At 41.5% G+C, this 23,153-nt stretch overlaps 7 protein-coding genes across 7 annotated transcripts; 5 read left to right on the plus strand and 2 right to left on the minus strand.

Moving 5' to 3' along the window:
• Positions 1 to 10,771: 10,771 nt before the first annotated feature.
• PG994_003416 (uncharacterized protein) lies at positions 10,772 to 11,113 on the minus strand (the record flags this gene model as incomplete). The annotated part of the gene is made up of 1 exon (XM_066854825.1): positions 10,772 to 11,113. The coding sequence occupies one exon, from the start codon at positions 11,111 to 11,113 to the stop codon at positions 10,772 to 10,774; it is 342 nt and encodes a 113-aa protein (XP_066719103.1).
• Positions 11,114 to 11,820: 707 nt separating this feature from the next.
• On the minus strand, positions 11,821 to 13,126 carry PG994_003417 (uncharacterized protein; the record flags this gene model as incomplete). Its single annotated transcript, XM_066854826.1, has 3 exons — positions 11,821 to 12,235; positions 12,402 to 12,715; positions 12,815 to 13,126. 3 exons carry the CDS (start codon positions 13,124 to 13,126, stop codon positions 11,821 to 11,823), a joined length of 1,041 nt encoding a protein of 346 aa, XP_066719104.1.
• A 1,654-nt stretch (positions 13,127 to 14,780) lies between these two features.
• Positions 14,781 to 16,104, plus strand: PG994_003418 (uncharacterized protein; the record flags this gene model as incomplete). Its single annotated transcript, XM_066854827.1, has 4 exons — positions 14,781 to 14,813; positions 14,933 to 15,076; positions 15,100 to 15,477; positions 15,907 to 16,104. 4 exons carry the CDS (start codon positions 14,781 to 14,783, stop codon positions 16,102 to 16,104), a joined length of 753 nt encoding a protein of 250 aa, XP_066719105.1.
• A 730-nt stretch (positions 16,105 to 16,834) lies between these two features.
• PG994_003419 (uncharacterized protein) lies at positions 16,835 to 17,886 on the plus strand (the record flags this gene model as incomplete). Its single annotated transcript, XM_066854828.1, has 2 exons — positions 16,835 to 17,330; positions 17,378 to 17,886. The coding sequence occupies 2 exons, from the start codon at positions 16,835 to 16,837 to the stop codon at positions 17,884 to 17,886; spliced, it is 1,005 nt and encodes a 334-aa protein (XP_066719106.1).
• Positions 17,887 to 19,909: 2,023 nt separating this feature from the next.
• PG994_003420 (uncharacterized protein) lies at positions 19,910 to 20,567 on the plus strand (the record flags this gene model as incomplete). Its single annotated transcript, XM_066854829.1, has 2 exons — positions 19,910 to 19,973; positions 20,248 to 20,567. The coding sequence occupies 2 exons, from the start codon at positions 19,910 to 19,912 to the stop codon at positions 20,565 to 20,567; spliced, it is 384 nt and encodes a 127-aa protein (XP_066719107.1).
• A 672-nt stretch (positions 20,568 to 21,239) lies between these two features.
• Positions 21,240 to 22,142, plus strand: PG994_003421 (uncharacterized protein; the record flags this gene model as incomplete). Its single annotated transcript, XM_066854830.1, has 1 exon — positions 21,240 to 22,142. The coding sequence occupies one exon, from the start codon at positions 21,240 to 21,242 to the stop codon at positions 22,140 to 22,142; it is 903 nt and encodes a 300-aa protein (XP_066719108.1).
• A 272-nt stretch (positions 22,143 to 22,414) lies between these two features.
• PG994_003422 (uncharacterized protein) lies at positions 22,415 to 22,886 on the plus strand (the record flags this gene model as incomplete). Its single annotated transcript, XM_066854831.1, has 2 exons — positions 22,415 to 22,430; positions 22,552 to 22,886. The coding sequence occupies 2 exons, from the start codon at positions 22,415 to 22,417 to the stop codon at positions 22,884 to 22,886; spliced, it is 351 nt and encodes a 116-aa protein (XP_066719109.1).
• Positions 22,887 to 23,153: the final 267 nt, after the last annotated feature.

A 23,153-nucleotide genomic window follows, 5' to 3' on the forward strand; every position in this document is an offset into this window, starting at 1 on the left:
ATCTCGCCGTACGAAAAGTTTTCGAATTTATTCGATTCGATTTAAATAAATATACCGGCCTGAAAATTTTTAAAACACGGCTTATATAAGAGATTAAAAGTAAAACTATAAAGCTATATAAAAATCTAGGCTCGTAATATAAAACTACGAAAATATAAAAAAAGAGGCTATTTTAACCTAGTTATTAATAATCTAGCGAATAAATTAAAAACTCCTTTTAGCCCTCGGACTAACCCTAATCCGAAACTTTAACATATAAAATAAACTACGCGATATTATATAGGCGTATATTTAATTACACGATAAGTTAAACCAACTAATCTATACACGTTTACTAATAAAGCTAAAGACTTAATACCTCGAAAAAACATTACTTTAAATCGTATTACCCCTATACGGACTAATAGAATTAAAACTTTATTAATTTAAAACGTATTATAATTATTACGTATAAAATTTAAAAATAATTATATTAATATATAACGCCTATTTATTATTTATTACGGAAAGATTAGATACCTTCGATATTATAATAATATAAACCGATAATACGTTTAGCTTCGTTATAGCCCCTTTTTTTAAAAAAAGAAGAAAAAAAGCTAGCAGAGAAACAATTCCGTATAAAGCTAAAAAATATCTTAACCGAAAATACGCCGATCGAGTTTAATAAAAGCAAGATTTAATTAAAATCGTACGATATCCTTTTTAAATAAAAAGGATAGGTTAATTAATTAAAACTTATCGACTTTAAAATTATTAATAAAGACTAATAATATATCTCTTAGCATATAAAAAGAATATATTTAATATCCATTTATTAACCGGAGGCAGCGTACGACCTGTCTACCGCCGCTTAAGTATAGACCTTAAAGGATAAGGATATCGAGAGCCTAAATATACGAATTAATTAGTAAATCTAGAATCCGATACGCGGCCTAAGATATATCCCGCTTAATCTTCACCGTATAAAAATATATATCTTTACTAACGGTTCTTTCGTAAATAATAAGGATTTAATATCCTAGTTCGGATACTTAATTATTTTAAACTAAAAGCTTAGCCGTACGAGAGATTAATTCGAAATTTAAAGTAATATTATTTATTAGAGCTCGACGAAATATAAAAGAATTACTTAAAGCGTATTAATTAACGAATTATACGGCATAATTATAACAGGACAGAGGAAGTATCCGTGCGTCTTATAGCTCCCGGGCCCCTCTCCTTCTAGTTTTTTTATAATATCTTATATTCCCGTAGAGAATATATACGGGATAAGGGTTAGTTTTATTTTATTATATTTATATATTATTAATACCTAGGGATCGATATACTTTTATAATTTTAACGCTTTTATAACACGACTTACTTATTAGTAATATCGATTTTGAAAAGAAAAGGAGAACTTTTATAGCCCTTAATCCTCCGAATACGACCGTTAAAGATGGCGAAAACGAAGGATTAACGAATCCCCTTCTTAAAAAGAGAAAAGAAAAAGAAGTAGGAGTAGCTACGGATATTATTAATAATCCCTTATTTATTATTAAGCCCGACGCTCCCCCCGATATACCTTTAAAAGTATATTTTCGAAAAGAGCTCGATTAATTAAAGCTTAAACGGTCGTTGTTTAAAAAACGCTTTAAAAAGGTTAAGAAATAAGCTTTTTAATAAAAAAATAAGGATATAAAAGACTTTCTATCCTTTTTAAACCTATTAGGTGGCGAGGCCGATACCCCTTCAAAATCGGAGGGGTATAACTTAAACTTTACTAATAATTTATTTTTAAATAACGATATTAACGGAACTTTATTAATTAACGATCTCGATTTAAACTTTAATAAATTAATTAAATTTTAATATAATTAATTTAATTTAATTTTTATTAAGGTATAATAAGAAAGCTAGGTTAAAAAGTTACGAATAATTTATAAAATTATTTTAAAATATTATCGTAACGCTTACGCTAAGATTTTATACGTATATAACTAAATAATTTAAGAAATAAAATAATAATTTTGCTTAAAAAAATAATACGCCTCCGAATACGAATTAAAATAATTAAAATATTATTAAATAACCTTTTTAAAATAAACGCGGGCAGTTATTTAAAGCTTTATTAACGAGGCCGTTATAATTAATTCTTAATTAAAAGAGGCGTATTAACTTTTAAATTAGGATCCGCGATAGTTTTACGAATACCTAGCCTTGTTAAAGAGCTAGGTCCGCCCGCGCTCCGACCGGGAACGTATATATTACTTTTTCGGTAAACTTTTTTAATTTTTACGTTACGATATTATAAATTATTATAATAATATTCCGAAATAACGGAATAATATAATCGATTTAATAAAAAAAAAGTAAAAGATTTTATTAAAATCGATAAAAAAAAAGAATATAAAAAGCTAAATAATAATAACGCCTATTAAAGGCCCGCGAAGCTACGCTAGTTTAATTAATCCGGAGCCTAGGGATTCTAAGCGTAAAAAGCAGGGCCCGCCGAATTATAAAAAAAAACAGGACGTATCTACCCTACCGTTTTATTTTAAGAACGCGTAAGCCGGATCGGTACGGAACGGTACCGTGGGCTACTTAAATTTAAATTATATTACTTATTATTAATATAATAAGAAAAGATATTATATTAATAAATATTTTATTAAAGATTAAATATTAATATAACGAATTTCGAAAAATAAAAAAAGGTTTTAAATAAAGATATACCTTTTTTAAATAAAAATCCTTTTATAAAGGTATTTAAAACCTTATAAGCCCTTATTATAATTATTACTCTTTTATTATATATAATATTAATCTTTATTTATTTTAATTTAAATATATATTTTAAAATAAATATAATTAATTATATTTTTATTTTATAAATTAAATTATTTTAAACCTTTTTATAAATAAAATTTATTAATTTTATTAATAATTTATATATTTTTATTTATAATATTTATTAAATAAAATTTAATTTCATTAATTTCCGAAGGGTTATAAAATAAATCCGACGTTTTTATATTATTATTAACCGGGATTTTTATTATAAAAATACCCCGGTCTTATTATTTTATAAAGTTATATAAGAATTAAAATTAATTATTAACGCGGGAAAAAACCGTTAATAATTCTTTATTAATATAATTAAAGTTTAATTTATAAACCCTCGCCCTTTTTACCGCGCTTATAAAAGTAATACCTTTTATTATATTATTATATCTCCGCGAAAAGCGGTATAAAAAGAAAGAAAGACGCCCGGAGAAAGGGTCTTACCTTTTATCCCTAGCTATATCTAATACCTAACTGCCTTCTTCGAGACCGAAAAATATAATATTTTCCCGTCGGACCGAGTAGCTAGCTATATTATTAATTTCGAACCCGGAACGGAGCCCCTTTACCGACTTATCTACTCCTTATCGTATTCCGAACTTCAAATATTACGAGAATAGTTAGATAAAATAAAGAAAAAGGGAAGATCCGAAAATTATAAAGTTTAATAGGGGCCCCTATCTTTTTCGTTTAAAAAAAAACGGAATCTTACGCCTTTATATTAACTATAAAGAATTAAATAGCGTTATTATTAAAAACCGGTATACTTTATTTTTTATTTTAAAATTATTAAATAAAATCTCTTAATTTATAATTTGTTTTAAAATTAACCTTAAAGATACGTATTACCGTATCCGTATTAAGCGTAAAAATAAATAAAAAACGGCGTTTTAAACTTAATACGGCTATTTTAAGTTTTTAATAATAATAATAAGCTTTATTAATACCCCGGTTATTTTTTAATATTATATTTTATAATATTTAAAAAATTTAATAAATATTTATTATATAATATATATTAATAATATTTTAATTTATTTTTTAAATAAAAAAACTTAAATAAAATATTTATAATAAATAATTAAAAAACTTTTAAAAATTAATTTATATATAAAACTATTTAAATATTAATTTTTTTAAAAGTTTTTAAAATTTTTAAAATATTATATTTTTATAAAAAAGGTATTTATAAATTTTTTAAAAATTAATATAATTAAGAACTAATTAACGCTAACGTTCGTTTATAACCTTTAAATCTTTTTAAAATTTTATAACTTTTATTATCGCTTTATAAAAAAATATTCCGAAATCGTTACCTTATTAATAAAATTATTTAAAAATAACGAAACCGAATAAAAAATAAGAGCGTTTTACCTAAATAACCCTATTAAAATAGCTTTTATACTCTTAAAATAAACCTTTTAAACGGCGCCGCTCCTAACCTATTTCGATCCCGAAAAACTAATACGGCTAAAAACAAACGCTTTTAAATTCGTAATAATTAGAACCCTTTTTTAAAAAGGTGCCGGAAATTATTAATACCCGGTCTCCTTCTACTTTAAAAAGTTTTCCGAGGCAGAGCTTAATTATAATATATTAAATTAAAAGATACTCGCGATAATATTATACTTTAAATATTAAAAGCATTATTTAAAAAAAATAAAATATATTATCGAAATATTTTCGAATTATTAAAACTTATAAAGCTTTATAAAAATTAATAAATTAAATAATCGCTAAATATATTAATATATATATTTAACCCTTGTTAATTTTATAATTATTTATTAACCGAATAAAAATAACCCCGCTAATAATTTATTAAAACGGCTAAATTATATTATTAATACGGGTAATAATTTAATACTATTACCTACTTTAAAAAAAAAACTAATAATAAATATTAGCTCTCTAAAAGGCAGGCCTCGCGTACTAGCCTAAATAATATACGAAATAAAATCAACGCCTAAACGCGTTATCTTAATTTAAATAATAACCCGTTAAAAGGCGAAAAATTCGGTACAACGAGAAGACCCGCTATCGTTAAAAATTAGTCCTAATTTAAAAACCTTTATTAACTAAGCTTAAAAAAAGGACGAAGCTTATTAACGAAGGTAAAAAAGCTTAAAGGCCGAGGCGGATTCGAAATATTAATAAGTAATAATAATAAATAAATTATTATATTTTAATAAAAAAATATATATTTTTAAATAAATATTATTCCGAGTATAATTATTATAGGTATATCACGATAACCTTTTTAACGGCTATTTCGGGCGCGATTATATAATAAAACTTTTCGAAAAAAAGTTTTTATTAACCCGATTTATAAAAGGACGTAGCTATATATATAAAGGCCTATGTTATATATCTCGGCTTTAAGGCGAAATATTATCGTTTATACGGTAAACTTGCCTCGTTACCCTAGCCTAGCCGTTTAAAAAAAGAGTATAATATAAACTTTATTATAAGCCTGCTTAACTCCTTTTATAAATAATAATTTATCGATATTATCCTTATAATAATAAACCGATATAATAAGCTATCCTTTTTTTTCCTCGTATTAAAAATAATTAATACCGTTAAATTAATATAACTATTTTATTAAAAAATCAAGTATTAATTTAATAACTTAAAAGGGCTCTTTTTAAATAAGGGCTTAATTTTTATTAATAACTTTTAATTATAATTTTATTTCGAAAATAAAGTAAAACTAAAGTATTCGATAATATTTCACTTATAAATAAACGGCTAAACCGAGAAAATAAATTAAGTTCTTAAAATATATTTAAAATATTACGTAGCGGAATACCTTAAATTATAACCGAATTTATTATATATAGTATTTTATATTATTAATTTTTTAATAAATTTAATAATAAGGCTATCGCTATTTAAAACTATGTATAATTATTAACTAAACTTTCGTATATTTATTAAAAATAACTCTTTTATAAAAAAGGTATTAATAATTAAAAATAAGTTATTAAAACTATAAAACTTACGAATAAAAATAAAAAAACGTTAAAAGAAAATAATAAAATCTTAAGCGAAATACTATAATTTTTATTATAAATTAATTATTTTTAAAATTAAATAAATAATAAGGTTCTTTATTAAAAACTTAAAGGTTTAGAATAAGAAACTAGCCTTAAAGTTTATCGGTCCGTTCCGAGTTTTCGAGCGTATCGGGACGTTAGTGTACCGGCTAGCTTTATTAGAGAAATATTTTCGCTTTTATAATATATTTTTTATCTAATTATTAAAGCTATAAAAAGTAATATCTTTTAATATTTTATTAATACCGGAGCTAGAAGATAATAAAGAATAAGAGGTAAAAGAGGTTAGGGAAAAGATGCGTTAAAAAGGGCGATAATATTATTTAATAAAATAAAAAGGTTAACTTATCGAATATAATTAATAAGAACCGGCCGAAAATTTAATAAACGCTTTTATAAAAGTAGTTTAATATAAAAAAAAGAATTAAGTTATATTACTAGTTATAAAACGGAGAAGCAGGTTTTATAAATTATTATTATAAAGGTAAAACCGGCTTTAAAACCTTTATTATTTATTTATTTAATTAGTTTAAAAAAAGGCCGAAGCCGGACCCCGATAAGATTCGAACTTATTTATTTAAATAATAAAACTAAAAAATCTACGCCTTATTAATTAGTTACGGGGTTTATATTACGCCGAGGAATTCATTTTATTACGAAAAAGAAACTAAAACAAAAACCTAACGGTACGACTATTTAAAACGCTAAGCTTAAGAGGCCTAACTCGTTTTTAAAATAAGTAGCCCAGTTTTCGGCGATATCCTTATAAAGGGAGGCGAGAAATATAAAAGCTCGCTTTTTAATAAAATTAAAAACTATATTTTAAATAATAAAACCGCGGTCGCGACGAAAAAGGCGTAATAAAACCATAGTTTTAAAAACGTTAACCTTTTTTATAATTTAACGAAATATTAACGGAATAAACCCGTAATTAATAAATATAAAATATTTACGGTATTAATATTAAAAAAGGCGAAACGTTTACGTAAAGCGTCTTTTCGCGAAGCGTATTTTTAACGGTAAACGATTAAGCTTATTTATTCGTAATATTACCGTTAATAAAACAGGGTCGGGACTTAAAAACTTGCCGTAAAAATCTTATTACTTTAATAAACTTTTTTAAGCCGGAAATTCCGAACTCGGCTTTATAGCCTTTTATTACGCGGTAAAAAGAAACGACGAAACGGCATAAAATATTACCCGTACGGCGGCGGAGCTCGATAAAAAAAATAAAGGCATCGTCGTTATTAACCTTTTAAAAGTATTCTATTAAGCCCAAAAACACGATAGCGACGATTTAGAAATCTCCGACCAGCGCGTTAAAAACTTTTTAAAAAAGCTTAATTAAAACGCCTCGAAAACGAATCGATACGATAAATTTATAACCTCGTAAGTCTTATTATTATTATAATAGCTTATTTTAAAATTAAACTAACCGTAAACTAGGGATTAGAGATTAATAAAAAAATAATTAAACTTAGGGCGCTCGTTAATAAAGGGTTTATAAACGAAAGCCTATAACGAAACGTAAGGATAATAAAACGAATTAGGCGCGATAAATAAAATACCGCCGTCGTAACTATTAAATAATTAAATATATTAAAAAACGGCGGTTATTATAATATAAAAAAAGAAATTCGTAATAGTTCCTATTTAAAAACGTATAAATAAACAACTAAATCGTAGTATAAAATAACGAATTATTATTAATCGAAACGGAAAGAATTAATTAAATCTTAAAATAACTTTATTTTAAAATTATAAAAAGCTTATCGCAATTATTTATATATTTACCTAAAAATATTTATTAACGCATTAATAATATAATACGCGATCCCTTTACTTTTATTTACTCCACACCTTTACTACCCTTTACTAAAACACCTCGCGAAAATTACGAAACATATTCGTTTCTATTACTTAAAGATCTTACGCTAAAAATATAGCAAGGATTACTAAATAAAAAAGGGGATAATTATAACAGGATAAAAAAAGTATCCGTATATTTTATAGCTCCCGGGCCTCTTTCCTTCTAGTTTCCTTATAATATCTCATATTCCCGTAAAGAATATATATGGGACAAGCGTTAGCTTTATTTTATCACACCTGTATACTGCTAATACCTAGGGATCGATGCACTTTCATAATAATTTCCGGTATTAATAACGGTATTATATTTAATACCACGTTAAAAAGAATCGTATAAAGCTTCGAATTTTAAAAAGTATTAATAATTTTTTATATAAACTCGAGATCACTTTACGAATACTTAATTAAACTAAGAATAACGAATAAGAAAAAACTAATAATTAATATTATATCGCTTTAGGAATTATATAAAAAAAAGGAGATATTAGAGGTTTATTATATCGATAATAGAGATAATCCGGTAAATACCTTCACTAAAATATTCTCAAATAAGGCCCTCGAGCAGCTAGTCTTAACGAATAGCCTTACCGTATATACGGAAGCGTATATCGAGAGGCTAAACTTATATAACGAGTAATTAAAAAAAAGAAATATAAAAAAAAAGAGAGATTTCTTTTATTAATCCTTTTTTATATAATTATTATCGATATATTTTATTTATTAGGTATTATACGAAAATTAAAAAAAAACCGTAATATATTATAATTTAAACGAGTAATACGACAAAAATAACCGTATAAAAACGCTACCTATATATATACGAAAACTATTTATTTTATTTATTATTAACTTATTGTTATATAACTATTATTTTAACTTTATTATTACTACTTTTATTCTCGTTATTATTGAGATTAAAGTTTACGAATCGTAAACTATAATATAAATACCGGTTATTATACGAAGCTTAAACGTATAAAGTATAAACGCCGTCCTAATATCTATCGAAACGAACATATTTACAGAACGGAATATAAAACTAGACGTACCGATTATTATAAACGCTATTAATATTACCGCGCGATTAAACGAGAACCGTACGAAAATAACCCTCGTAACGAATAATACGAGCGAATAGGCGGCGAATATTATTGTTTATCAGTACGCGTATCTCGATATTACGGCTCGGTAAGTTATAAACGCGAACTTCCTTATTTTATTATATAAAATTAATAAACGTTAAAAATTAAAAAAGAAATAAAACATTATACGTTAATATAAAGTATAAATATAGCTTATTAATTTTAAACCGAAAAAGTCGGTAACGTTATTTAACGTTAATTATAATCGATTATATTAATAATAATAACGCCGAAAGAATTAATAACTTATTAATTAAATATCGCGCGAATATATATATATATATATATATAAACCTATATTATATAAATTATTTATATACGAAAAAATATTTATTTATAGAATTACTTTTATTAATTCCTTACGAATATAACGTATTATAATATACGACGGTCACCTACTATTATTACTACTTTTAAACGAATAACTAGAATAACTAATCGAATAGACCTGCCACTTAACTAAAACAACGTTAAAAAGGTATAACATCACCTATACAGTTTAGGCAGGTACCGAGTACCGGATTAGAGTAACCTAACCGTACGAGACCCTCGTAAAAAGAAGGCTCATATCTAAAAAGGGGAACAGGCTAATTCTATTACTAAAATAGAAAACTGCTAGTATTAAAACAGCTAGAACTAAAGCTGTCCATATTACTTTAAAAAGGGTACTACATACCTACGCGTATAAACCCCTTTTCTATTTTATAAAAAGGGGTATACAATACCCCTTATAGCTAGTACTAAAGATAGATATAAATAATAGAATATAACGATTAAACCTCGATTAAAACCGAAACTTATACGTATGTATAAGAGCTTATTTAATAATATACGTAATTTAATTAGAAATTAAAACTTAATTACCTTAATTAATACTTTATTAATATATTAAAAGTCGATTCGATATTACTTCTTTATTTTTAAATCTAGGTAACATTAAAGGAAGGCTTTTATTTAATTTTTACCGAGTGGTTAATAATCTTTTTTAAGGGTTAAAACTCGTTAAGCTAGTTCTTTAATTTATATATATATCAGTGCTATATTAAAAGCTTTTTAAGCTAAAACTTAATCTATTAAATACTTTTCTTATATTAAAAAAAGCTTTTAATAACTTTCTTTAACCTCTCGCTTTAATTTAACTTTATAAAGGCAGTTAATTAATATAGTCTTTAGTATACCTTAATTTAAAGCGGCCTAGTATATTAATTTACTATTTATAATATTAAAAATTATAATAGTAATATTAAAAATTATAATAATAGTATTATTTTATATATAAAGTACTATAAATACTAAATAAATATAATATAAAAAGAATGAGATAAATTACTTTAAAATTAGTTAAAAAAAATAAGTAATAAAGAAAAGTAGCGGTGAGCCATTTTGGTGTTATACAGGGGTGTCGGTTATGAGGTGACATACGTTTAGCGTTAACCCCAGGAGATACCCAAATACCTAAGTCAAGAGGTATGTAAGTAGGTACTTGATGATGTAGTGTGGAAATCATACTCGCATCGCATGTTGGCCACACAAGAAAGTCAGGAAATCCAGCCTAATTAAAGTAAGGTAGTATTGTGGTCTAGGGGAAGGACATCCCACATGATGAAGATCTGACATAACCATCACTTATGGCCAAGCTACACGCCATCTACCATTCAAAGGCATCTCATAATATTATACACAAGCCAGTCGATCTGTACACTTCCTATCCTCCCTTGAGCCGCACCCTCCACAGCAACATCCATGAAACGAATGCATCGAGCCTAATCAAACAACCATGGCGTAATCTCCGTCAAAGCGGTATTAATACAATCTCATAAACCGCCCTTTCCCATGCAGGTTCCGCCCGTCCATCCCAAGCACTGATGTAGCCAGCTACTGCTGCTCCTGCTTCTGCTGCTGACGCCGCTCATCGTCACTGACATCTTCGACGAGCCGGTCTCCGCCCCGGGACGTGCCGCCGAGGGAGTGGCCATGGGGGTCCAGCTCCGTGGTCTCGTGCAGGACGGGCTTGCCCGTCTCCTCGGTGGTGCGCTCGATGCGGCCGCCGTCGCGGCTGTTGTAGGAGCCGTGCTCCGTGAAGGTCTTGCTGTGCGACTTGTTGCCGTCGCTACCGCCTCCGCTGGACGAGGAGGAGAAAGAGGAAGAGACGAAGGTGGAGAAGGAGCTGCTGGCGTTGGAGGTATGGGTTTGCTGCTGTTGCTGGGAAGAAGGCATCTTGGGTGAGGTTGCGGTAGTGCTTTTTCTTTTCTCTTGATGTTGTGTGGTCTTGAGAGCTGGAGGTGATTTGGAGTTCTCTGAAAGCTTTCTGGGAGGTTATGTGTGAGTAGAACAGTTGTTTAAAGAATTATTAGGGAAGATTGTTGTGTTTCATTTGGCGAGATGGTTGGTCAAAGAAAACAGCCGTATGTAGTAGAAATCCGGTGATGTGACGTCATTCCACCCCCGCCATTGACGAAATCTACGTCAACATGGTAACGAAAGCATCACGTCGCACCTACCCGGCAGGTACAGTATTGACAATGCATGGTTTCCAGATTGTCACACCTGGAGGAGTCTGACATAAGACACCAGTAAGTAGTTCCAATCGGATGAGCAACTCGCCCGACCGCGTGAATGCGGAGTTGGTAGTCGCAGCGGGAAAGCCCGTGCGTCGGTGAAAGGTGGGGTCTTTCCGGAAGCAAAAGCAGGTGCCCGTAGTCACGACTTTCTGATAAACGTAGGGGACTGGATTGAATGCCAAAGTACAGTACCATATAAGTCGTCTCTTATTCATTGTAGACAGGTCCATATTAGAGTACATCCTGGCGAAGCAAAGCTCAGGTCACAAGCAACCGACCGTAATCCGCGGACAGTCAACACTATGCACTCCCCGGTTGTTTCGCAACGTGGCCATTTTCAGGACCATCTTCCTGCTCCATGATCTATGACGTCTGGATATTGATCCTAGGCAACTTCAAAGAAAGGGTGGCCTGGAACTCAAATATCGTCGTCGGGCTCTGCGCGGCGGGCGCATTGCCCATGTTAACGGGGCTCAGCTGGATCTCCGAGCCCTCTGAATCGCCCAGCTCGTTGAACCCTTGGTTCCGCGGCTTAGAGCGGCGGCTGCTGCGCTTCTTCGAGAAATTGAAGCCGGAGTCAGTCGTCGAGCGCGAGCGGTCGGACGTCGAGCCCAAGGTGCCGCGGAACAGCGGCCGCAGGAAGGGTACGCAGGCCAGCGACACGGCCACGCCGACCTCGACGGTCGAGAACAAATAGGCGAGCAGGCCGGAGCCCGTGGGGTTCGTCGCGTCCAGGCTTGGTATCAGGGTTTGTCGGTAGATGGTCACGGCGCAAGTGCTGGTACACGCGCAACTCCAATATCAGTTTTACTTTTCTTCCAGGGCGCGCGCATATTCCTGGTGTCTGCTAATAGGGAAGAGGATTCGGAAACTCACGTGAAACCGACACTGAACATCAAGACCAGCACGACCTTTTTACGCAGCTGCATCTGCAGGTTGTAGACAAAGGAAAGAGGAAGCAAGAGAGGACGACCACGTCGCTGATGACGTTGATTGCGCTGAGCCACTCGTAGTAGATTTTGACGTCCCCGCACTTTCCCGGGACCACGCCCGCCCAGTCGCAGTTCTTCTCAAAGGGCTGGCAAATGACCAAGCCCGCGATGAAACCGCAGAAGTTGCAGACAATGATGAAGCTGCCGACAACGTGGACGGCCATCTTCATCCGCAGAATCGGCATGAGCGTTTGATACATGGCCAGGACGGACAGCTTGCTGGTCAAGACACAGCAGTTCCATAGCAGTGGCCAAGCAGCCATACACTGGGGACATATGTCAGCAACCGCTTGCACAGATACTCATGCGGGTGTGCGGGAAAGAGAGGAGGAAAAGGGGGGGGGGGGGGGGGTGGGCAACCATACCCTGAAGAAAGTATTGAGCGCACCGGGACCGAACCGGACGAGAATTTCTTCCAAATCGAAATTGAAACCGCCCTTGAACACCATGAAGAAGTCGACAATGCATAAGGCCAGCACAAACATCAGCGCCAGCGCGATGCACCAGTCGCTCGCGTCCAGGGCTGCGCTGGAAAACCGCGACCTCGCTAAGAAGCGCAGGGCCACGAGTGTCGTGGGGATTACCATTGTCAGCACACACGTCACAATCATCCAGACCTGACCAGCATTCTGGATGGGAATCGACTCATAGCTGCCGCTGCTGGCGGGCGTGGCCATGGTGGTGTCTGATGTGTGCGTGCTTGCTACGCCTCAAGAAGAGACTCTTCCCCAAACGAAGAGAAGCAGAGAGAGGGTTGGAACAATTCTCTTCCCCGGGCAGCCTGATCTTTCCTCGTATTGAATGCAGCGAGATCTGGGGCTGGGACGCTCCCTTATCCAGCAACACAATGATGGCCACAGCAACGATAACCCATTCAGATGACAATGACAAGATGGTCGTCGTATTGAGATCCATATCGTAAGGTCGCGGAAATGCCCGCCGATGAACTGTTTACCATATCGAGCCAAACCACCTGTCAAGTCAATTTTAACATTAGCTATGCATTCACATGAAACAAAAGAAATGCCGATCGGTACAAGGAAAATGAGTAGACTTGGTCAAAACATAGTCGACAATTAGAAGTCGACGTATTTCGCATGGGTGGGAGAAAATCATAAGACAGGATACCCCGAACACCGTGAAACATATATGCCAGGCGAGAGGTTGTTTCTTTTTGTGATTTTGTGGGCAGTAGCGTATATGTGAACCGGCTCTCCGGTAGTTTGAACGCTGTAGAGGAGGTTCAGGGGTCCCCGGTGCTGTCCATGGCGCCGCGCGGCAGCTACTGGATCCCGACGTAACGGTTGGCCCCACCCCTCGTCAGGGACCAGAGCCTTTAGGTTTCCTATTGAATACGAGATCTCTTGAATGCTTAGTCCCGGACCCGGCTTCTGAGTTCCTGAGCGGACCGATAACGAGAGCGGGGGTCCTATTCCCCCTTATCACACGTGAACTGTTGTCAGGCTTGGAGCGATCCCCGGCAGATTTGTCGACGAACTCGAAATGAATGATATAGACATATTAACATCGCGATGGAGTGCTATTACTAGCCCAGGCAAGTTCAAAGAAGTGACGGTCTGGGGTTCGAAGTTCATCTGTCAAAGGTTGCGTGCGATGTTACGTACTGACTCAAATGATGAATGCAAGCTGTAACCTTACGACCAACAGATGGGTATGCATATTAGTTGCGTCTGTTTACTATAGGATCAGTAGGGGTAGGACTATGAGATTCAGGGATGTTGCCGGTGCGGCAAACTCCTATGAAGTGTGGCAGGTTTCGAAACGCAGAGGCCGATCAAATTGCCGTTTCCAGTCGTTCGTTGGCCCGTTCACCCGGGTTTGGGCTTGGTGGTGGCCGGCATGGGGATGATGATTTGTGGCATCCTATTGGTCCATGCCTCCCTAGTAGTCCACTGCTGATGCTACCGTGTACGGACATTTCGAATCTTCGCCAGATTCCTGGGATTGGTAAGACTCCACCACTGACTCCGCACTCTCCCAGTTTCGAATTATAGATTTCGCACGCACGTGTGAAGTAACTTGGGTTGATCCGCTGGCTAAGTGTTATGTGGGATCTTCATGGTGCTGGCAACTCGCGTGAATGGCCCGTGGGCTGACCCCTGCGTAGGAAGGATGCACCAGTGATCAAAAAGGAGGAGGTGCCGAGGATTTGCTAAGGGCTGACGTGTCTGCAGTCGCCGGGGGATCATCATCAGCATCTCGTGCAAACAAGACACAAGGCCTCTGAGAAATCAAGTTCATCAGTATTAGCCTGTATCCAGAAATGCGAACATCAATAACCCCAACTCGGCACAAGGCAGCAAACGCAAAATGGGTTCTTTGGCAGTCGACCAGCGAAAGGTGGTGATAATCACAGGTGCTACTAAGTCCGCTCTTCTACACCCTTTCCCACGTGCCCCTCCCTACCCCAGCCCGCTCGTCCACCACCATTCTGACATTCTGTCTGCCCCGTCCTGTAATAGAGCAGCATCGGCCGTGACCTCCCGCACCGGCTGCACACCCGTGGCTACAACGTCGCCCTAACGGGCCGGTGGGCAGCCGCGGGCGAGGCACTGGCCAAGGCGCTGGACACGACGGGCCGGACGACGCTCTTCGCCGAGTGCCACGTCGAGTCGTACGACTCGCAGAGGCCGTCTGCCGCGTCGTCTGGGACAAGTGGGCGCGCATCGACGCCCTCGTCGCCAACGCGGGCATCGTCGACAAGGAGTCGCGCTACGGCCTGGCGCGGCGCAGCGCCTCGGTCGACGACGTGCCGCCCTGCCCGGACCTCGGGTGCAACGACGCCGACTTCAAGGGCGTCGTGTACGGCACCGAGCTAGCCACGCACTACGCACGCCACAACCCGCCCGGCGTCCGGGGCGGCAAGATCGTCGTCACCGGTTGTATCTTCGCCATCTATCCGTGCCCCACGTTCCCCAAGTATTGCGCCGTCAAGGCGGCGGCGCTGCAGTGGGTCCGCGCCTTGGCGCCTGTGTTGCTGGCCAAGGTGAACATCGCCATCAACACCGTGCTGCCCAACGCATACGACACCGGCATCATGGCCGACTTCAAGGAGTCCTACCTCGACGAGCAGTAAGTACAAACTATTTCACTTAGCCATTGACAGTATCACGGCATGTGTCACACGCATGCCAACGAAGGCATGCATACCGGTCCAACAAATAACGGCATTCCTGAAGGATATGGCGGCCAAGGGACAAAGGGACGTCCGGAGGATGCCAGACTAGGTGTATATAAACCTGATGAATCACCCTCCTAAAAGGAGAGGAAGGACAGAAGACTAGAGCCCCTAGAAGTGCCATAGTTAATTATTAGCTGAATCAGAACCAAGCCTTTACTGCCCTTGTCACAGTATGATTGCTTACTACTGGTATTGCCCATTGCCAGCTTGACGTAGAAGGAGTGCCTCATGTCGGCCTACGACGTCTTTCTGGAGGATGAGTCGCATACCAAGACCGGCCAGGCAATCGAGACGGTGTACGAGTCGCACTATTATCATGACGTGCCCGAGTACAAGAGCGGCAACGTCATCGAGAGAACGGACAAGGTCTACGAGCCCTTGTTTCAGTGGATGCACAGCGAGCGAAGTGGCCTGCCGAATGCGTACAAGGAGCCGCAGAGGAAGACGACATGAGCGAAAGCAAGTGAATGAAATTATTAGATTCAACCCGAGAATGAAAGCGGTCTTCGTTAACGTTTGCTTTTGTGCCGAACTTGTCGCTAGTTGATACCAACAAGCCGGCCTGTTTTCCCACAAAGATTCCGGCGCAATAGGCCTGCGTGGTGCCCAAGTTCCAACCATGATAAACATCGACGTTGCCTATCGCCCGCACGAGCGTGTGATAGTGCCCGGTTATCATATGCGTGGCCTCCTGAGATAAAACAAGTGGGCACTGTCGAGGAAAGTGTGTAGCAGTAGATCGAGTGGTGTTTCGACGAGCGCGGCGCGCCAAACTTACTCCAAACGTGGCGTCGGTCTGCAGCCAAGCCTAGTGCCGGTTCATCATGTCCCCGACTCCCCCTATTCAAACCTTGGACTGGCGGCGCAATGACTCGGTTGGCGACAATGGAAACAGAAACAAGAAGACGTAATCGCTTTCTGGCGGCGGTACACCCCCGTGGTGAAAGCTTAACACCGGATGACTTTACCAATCTCACCATCGGCAAAAACAGCCGCTTTTCTTTTTACTTCCACTTCTTCTTGGCCGGCCAAACATAACCACGTGAAGATTATCGCGACGGACAGCAGTTGGTTGCCTCATACTCTAGTACTTAATACCCCATCCCCAGAGACAAATAGACCAAGATCTGGTTGCTTTCCGATTGTTGCACAAATTCACAGACGGTTATTCAATAATTACGACATGGCGCCAAATAGCAGCAAAAGCTCGGGGGGAGGCAGCAAGCCCAAGCCGGACGAGAAGGGCGAATCGGCCACGGCCTCTGTCAAAGGCAATGGCCGCCAAGTCTCGGGCGCGCCGCCGGCGTCAGGCCCCCGGATCACCCTCACGGGCGCGCAGCAGACCAACCTCTCGACCCTCTGCGCGCGGGCGCAGGACGCCAAGTCGGCCAAGCCGCTCCTCAACGACAAATGGGCGCTGCACGTGCTGGAGCAGGTGCCCGGCTACGACTTCACGGGCGTCATGCCGGGCGCCTTCGCGGCCGCGGCCGTGGTGACACGCGCCCTGACCCTGGACTGCTGGGCCGCGTCCTTCCTGGAGCGGCACCCGCGCGCCACCGTGATCCACCTGGCCTGTGGGCTCGACAGCCGCTGCCTCCGGCTGCGCTGGGGCGGGAACGGCACCAGCGCGGTGGACAAGCCCGGGACGGCGGCCAAGGGGGCCTCAAATGCCAACGTCTGTTGGGTCGACCTGGATCTGCCCGACGTCGTGGCGCTGCGGCGGCAGCTGCTGCCCTCGCCCTCCGGGCGGGGGTCGACTACCGCCTCGTGGCGGCGTCGGCGGCGGACGAGGGCTGGCTGGCCGACGTGCCCGCGGACCGGCCGACGCTGGTCATCATGGAGGGCCTGACCATGTACCTGGCGGAGAAGGACGGGGTCGCGCTGCTGCGGCGGCTGCTGCGGCGCTTCCCGTCCGGGTCCCTCATCTTCGACTGCCTGGGCTCCGTCACGGTGCGGTGCCAGGGCCTCTTCGGCCTGCTGCGGCACACGGGCGCAACCTTCGCCTGGGCCATTGACTGCCCGCGCACGCTCGAGCTGCTCGACGAGCGGCTCCGGCTCATCGAGAGCGTGGGGCCGCTCGGCATGATGGCCGGCACCGTCGAGAGCGAGATGATGCCCGCGACCGTGCGGTGGGTGTGCCGGGGGCTGGGGTACGTGCCGTACCTGCACGTGCTGGCGGACCATGTGATGCGGGATATATTAGCGCCGGGGGATATCGTGCGATTTGCGTTCTGAAGCCCTACACACATGATAAAGATCCGTTGGAATGGCTCTTGTTCATTTTCTGTATCCTTTGCTAACGAAAAATGATTGCCTCCACCAATTTGTTTCACCCTTGGCACAGATGGTTTTAGTAGTCCTTTCTTTTGTTTAGTAAATTACGAAGCTTTTGGTTTCATCTTTTGGTTGCATGGTTACATCTTACACGAGACTATCGTGACGGTACTGTTGGAAGCTGGCCTTGCATGGGCGGACTAATGAGTGTAGTAATACTGGGAGTATTGTTCAGCTTGGTTTCTGGTTCCAGAACCCCTGCCGTTGCAGGCTTTTTGTTTGTCAGTAGCAATCAAGATTCGCCAGACCCAAAATGTTAAACAAGGAGAAATCTTGAGCTGCGTTGTCTTTTTGGATGGGAATCTCACGCAATAACGCATGGCGGTTCAGCTCGTACAGAGTCGCCGGGATGCGTGCGAGTTTACTTGACTTACCGCTCCTTCAGATACGGATGCATCAAAATCTTTGGTGTCCCCTTCCTCGAGCCACGAGGGCTCCGCTAGCCTACAGATAATGGTCGCCGATTCAAGCTCATAACGGAGCTCACCGAACGCCCGCTTACCATCCGACCACTCGCCGATAGCTGCGCCCCCTTTTTGGAGCAGCATTGCCGACGGCTGACATGTGGGGCCTTCAATTCCCGGCTCCGAGATTGGCTGCAACCCGTGTACGAGGTGCATCAAGTAAACTGCCAAGGCTCTGCCAGTAAGCCAAGGGGCGTCGTATGGGCAGCGAGCTAGTTCGTGAGTTGTCGGATCACTGGTTGTACAATGGGCGCTGACTGATGATAAAAAATGCGAGTCGGTCAAATTGATCTCTAAGTAACCAGGTCTCTACATGTATATAACTAATATTGTTGGCTCCCAGAAGTTAGAAATATCAGCATCGACATAAGAAACATTACAGTCACTGCTTTTCCAGGAAATAACGAATACCGAAAACCATTCACTCTCGCCACATATACCAGACCGGTAACATGCATCCAACTTTCCTCCTGACTCTTGTCGGTTTCGTCAGTCTGCAGGCTCTTGTAGCTGCAACCCCCATGGAAAGCGAAGAGGCCCAAGTCTTGCGCTCCCGTAAGTTCAAACCTGTCTCAACGAGATGGCTGCCCTACTTATTTGCATGCCATCATACTGCAGCGACACCTTTGGCATTTCATGGCTGATGACTTTTGACAGTGAGCCCGAGGGCACAGTCATGCAAGGTCTATACCGATTGCGCCCGTTGCCAGTCGGGCTACTGGCGATGCTGCTTTGCCGGATGCAATGGCTTCCCTCCCCAAGGCGGTCAGCAGTGCACTTGCGTCCAAGACGGACATGACCTCGGGGCGAGTTGCGGCTGTACCTAGGCCCAAGTCTAGGTGGAAGGTCTGGACTAGGTGTCAGTTGCCGCTCCTATGTGCGCCGACGGCTCTTAGCTGAGAGGTAGACGGAACGGGTCGGGCTAAACCTGGGTACTGGTACGGGAGAGGCTTTATAAGTGGTAAGCGATGATCTGGGCGGCAAGGATCGGCGGCTATCTGGGTGTCTTGTCTAATGCACCTTTTATTCTGTATCAGATATGGATAATTTCGGTGCGATTTTATCTTCCCTCTCTACAACGCGGTGGGTAGTAGTGCAGCTATAGTCGTGCTTTCCTATTCACCTGATGTCACATTAATCATCTTGTCAGACGTTTGTTATGTGCATCGCAATTGAGCATCTTGGCATTCGAGCGGAAAGGTCTAGGCTGCGTGCATCCCCGCATGCTTTAGTCTCTAGATGGCTAGCCGGGAAGATCATTGATCAAATTAGACAGCATACTGGAATATACTAGCTATAGATCGATCTAGTAGAAGGGGTCCTGTCAAAGTCCACTTTAGACCTTCTACCGAGAGGGTAAAATGGACTTCTTCCGTACAACGATGGGAGCTACTAGGGAAGAAACCATTTCCTTTTTCGATTACCCCTGAAACTAGCAGCCAATCAAAGATGGCATCAACATGTCGTTCACTCATGTTCAGCCCGCCACGAACCCGACTATTCGGAACCCGACCAAGGCCAGCTGTAAGTTAGTAAGGCTAAATAGGTATCTAGTCCCAATGCCAATTTCTCTCTCTGCAGGCTAAGCTTTTTTTATGCTTGTTTCGATCATGATGGCCACGATCGAGCCGCGGCGGCCCCAGTATCTGTAGTTAATGACTATGCCAGTGCCAAAAAGGGGAAATGGTACTGGCAAAAGTTGTGTTCTATATGAGGCGCCTCTGGGCTGACTTCCAAGCTCGTTCCTGAGCTGAGTATCTCGTTGCGTTCTCGGACTGTTCTGTACGTGGTTAACAAGATGAACGCACCAGTTTCGACAGCGTTGTTGCGTCTGCTGATGGCCACCGCGGCCACAGTCGGAGGCGTCGAGGGATCGAAGTGCCGCCACAACCCATCCCCGGGTTTGAGCCTGTCGTCGGACTCGTCTTCATCTGCATCAGCCGCTTCTTTTACGGGTTCGGCAACATTGACTGCCTCATCGTCGACAGACAGCCTGGACTCGACCACGGATTCAACTCCGACATCTACAATGGCCGCGACGGATGGAGTCTCGGCCTCTTCATCTACTACGGAATTGCCAGCAGCTTTATCAACCATCGTGTCGTCGGTTCTCTCTGAGTTGAGCTCTATGTCATCCGCTGGCATCGTTACCATCACCTTGGACACGTCTACGACCACCGACGACTCCACTTCAACTTCAACGTCTTGGGGGACCAACACTGTGGACCCATTATCTGGTATTACTGAGTCTCCTTCGACTCCGACGTCTTCGGGGACCGATACATCGGACTCTCCTACAATTACAGACGAGACATCGGACTCTCCTTCAAGTACAACCGAGACTAAAACGACCCCGACAACTTTCAATGCCGCGGACTACACCTACTACGAGGTCTCTTTGCCCGTGGAATTCGCAACGACCTTCGAGGGCTCAGCTACAACCACGACTGAGATCTACTCCATCACGAACACGCCCACGCCATCCTGCTTTATCGACACTAAGAACCGTGATCAGGCCTTCAAGATCTCGATCAAGTCAGGTGCTCACCTCATTCCCAAGAACGGCATCATTGGTGTTTTGGACTCATCCGATTTCCCAGCCAGCCACCTCCAGGTTCAGATCCTGCTACTACGCCAGAAGATCCGGTTGGAGCCGCAGCGAACGAGGCATACTTTAACAATCTTCCGACCTTCAGCTTTCAGGAGACCGCTGATGGCCCGCCGGGGTTCTATGATCTGGTCGCCACAGTCAATGGGGTCACGACTTACGTCGCTTTGAAGCGTAGTACCATGGAGGTCCGTACGACTACCAAGAGCATGGAAGGCCAGACACCTGACGCCAACGGCTTGATCACAAGCATCTTCAGCTTCTCCTGCGACGTCAATATGGTCATCAGTGACCTGTCGGGGACCGTCTACACCTGGGAGGTCGCGGAGGATGGCATTAGCACCCAGATGGTTGCAGAGCCTCCTACGGACGATACGCAGGTCCTCATGATTCCCGACACGATGCCACCAGGATACGACCCCAACTATGCGGCCCATGATCCCACCCTGACGAAGAGGCACTCGCGCTATGGGTCCATGCCCAACGCCAACATCCTGGAGGCGCGGCGGAACCCCTACACAGATGGCCAGCAGGCCCGCGTACCAAGCTACCCCCCGAACCTGTATTCGGGCCGACGGGACAACACACGCGACATGGAGTCCAACGGGTGCGGGTCCGGCTCGACCCGGGCCTGGATCCTGCAGCTGAACTTCGGCTGGTGCTGCGACATGCACGACTACTGCTACGACAACTGCCTCGGCGGGAACACGGAGAAGTGCAACAGCCAGTACTGCACCCCGAGCGAGTGGGAGCGCTGCAACTCGGCCTTCTACGACTGCATGCACGGCACGGCCTGCCCGCAGTACTCATGGTGGGGCTCTCCCCTGAAGCGCGCCAGGTGCGAGGCCGAGGCCGTCTTCTACGCCTGGGCCGTGAGGACGTACAAGGGGTCCGACGCGTTCAAGGACGCCAACAGCCAGCGCTGCGGCGCCTTCTGCCCGGGTACGAACAAGCCGCTCTGCCATGGGGATTGCCTGGACCACTCCTACGACAACAACAACTGTGGCTCCTGCGGCGTCACATGCGATGTCGGCCACCTCTTCAACTGCCGGAACGGGCAGTGCGTCTGCACGGCGGATACGTAGAACGACAGCGCCAACTGCTTCCAGGGCAGTGCGTTGATCCGAACGGGACTCCGACGTCCACGGACACCACGCCGGCTCCGCCGCAGTGTCTCCCGACTGATGCGGTGAAGAACGGTGGTTTCGGTATGTGTCTGTCCTTGGCGTCATATACAAGTGAACGAAAGCATATATTACGGTTTTAATAATATTGGGTGACTATATAGATACTGTTGTTGATGCCGGCAACGCTCCGCCGTGGCAAGTCAACCCCGATGGACAGGGAGTCATCAACTATGGAGCGCAAAACGCGTAAGTCTTTTCTCTCCAAAGTCTCTCATTCAGCACATTCTTCGGATGTGTAGAATGTTTATTCACAGTGGCTAATGTTGACATGCCCGCCCATAACACAGTTTGATCACCTTGCAGGGAGGCAGCAAATTCGGCCTAGGCGGGCTCAACCTCAATCAAGGGAAGCCCGTCCTGTCCCAAGACATATCGGTCTGCCCCGGCGCCAACTACGAGCTCACTTTCACCATGAGCAGCCAGCTCAAATACACGACGGCGGTTACCGTCACCGCCCTCGGCATCACGCTGGCCACCATCATTCTGGCGCCCCCCGGGGCTTCCCAGGGATACGGCCCCTATCCTTTCTCGGTTCCCGACTCGGCCGACACTTTCGCCTACACGACCCTCCATTTCCAGATCAGCACGCCGATTTTCTATCCTATAATCTATATCGACGATGTCTCCATCTATCAGCCGTAACCGCCTGAGGTTGACGAGCTCAGGGGAGAATAGGGGTTTCTCGAAAGGGTAAATTGTGTTTATATGTAATAAGAAAGCACCAGGGCTGCACTTCCGTTTTTTGTATCTTGTATCCTTGAATTGCTTCATACTGAGTCTATCTGCTGCGGACCTGAATCGCTAATCTGTTCGTGCTCACGTATCCGGCGCTGGATCGCCGTCGCCAGCTTAGCTTTGCCACTAAATAGCGCCACGTAGTATTTCCACCTGTCGGGGTGTCGGCGCCCC

Source organism: Apiospora phragmitis (genome assembly GCF_038363925.1).
Source record: "Apiospora phragmitis strain CBS 135458 chromosome Unknown utg000004l:1.0-3135199.0:1.0-3139288.0, whole genome shotgun sequence".
NCBI classification, from domain to species: Eukaryota; Fungi; Ascomycota; class Sordariomycetes; order Amphisphaeriales; family Apiosporaceae; genus Apiospora; species Apiospora phragmitis.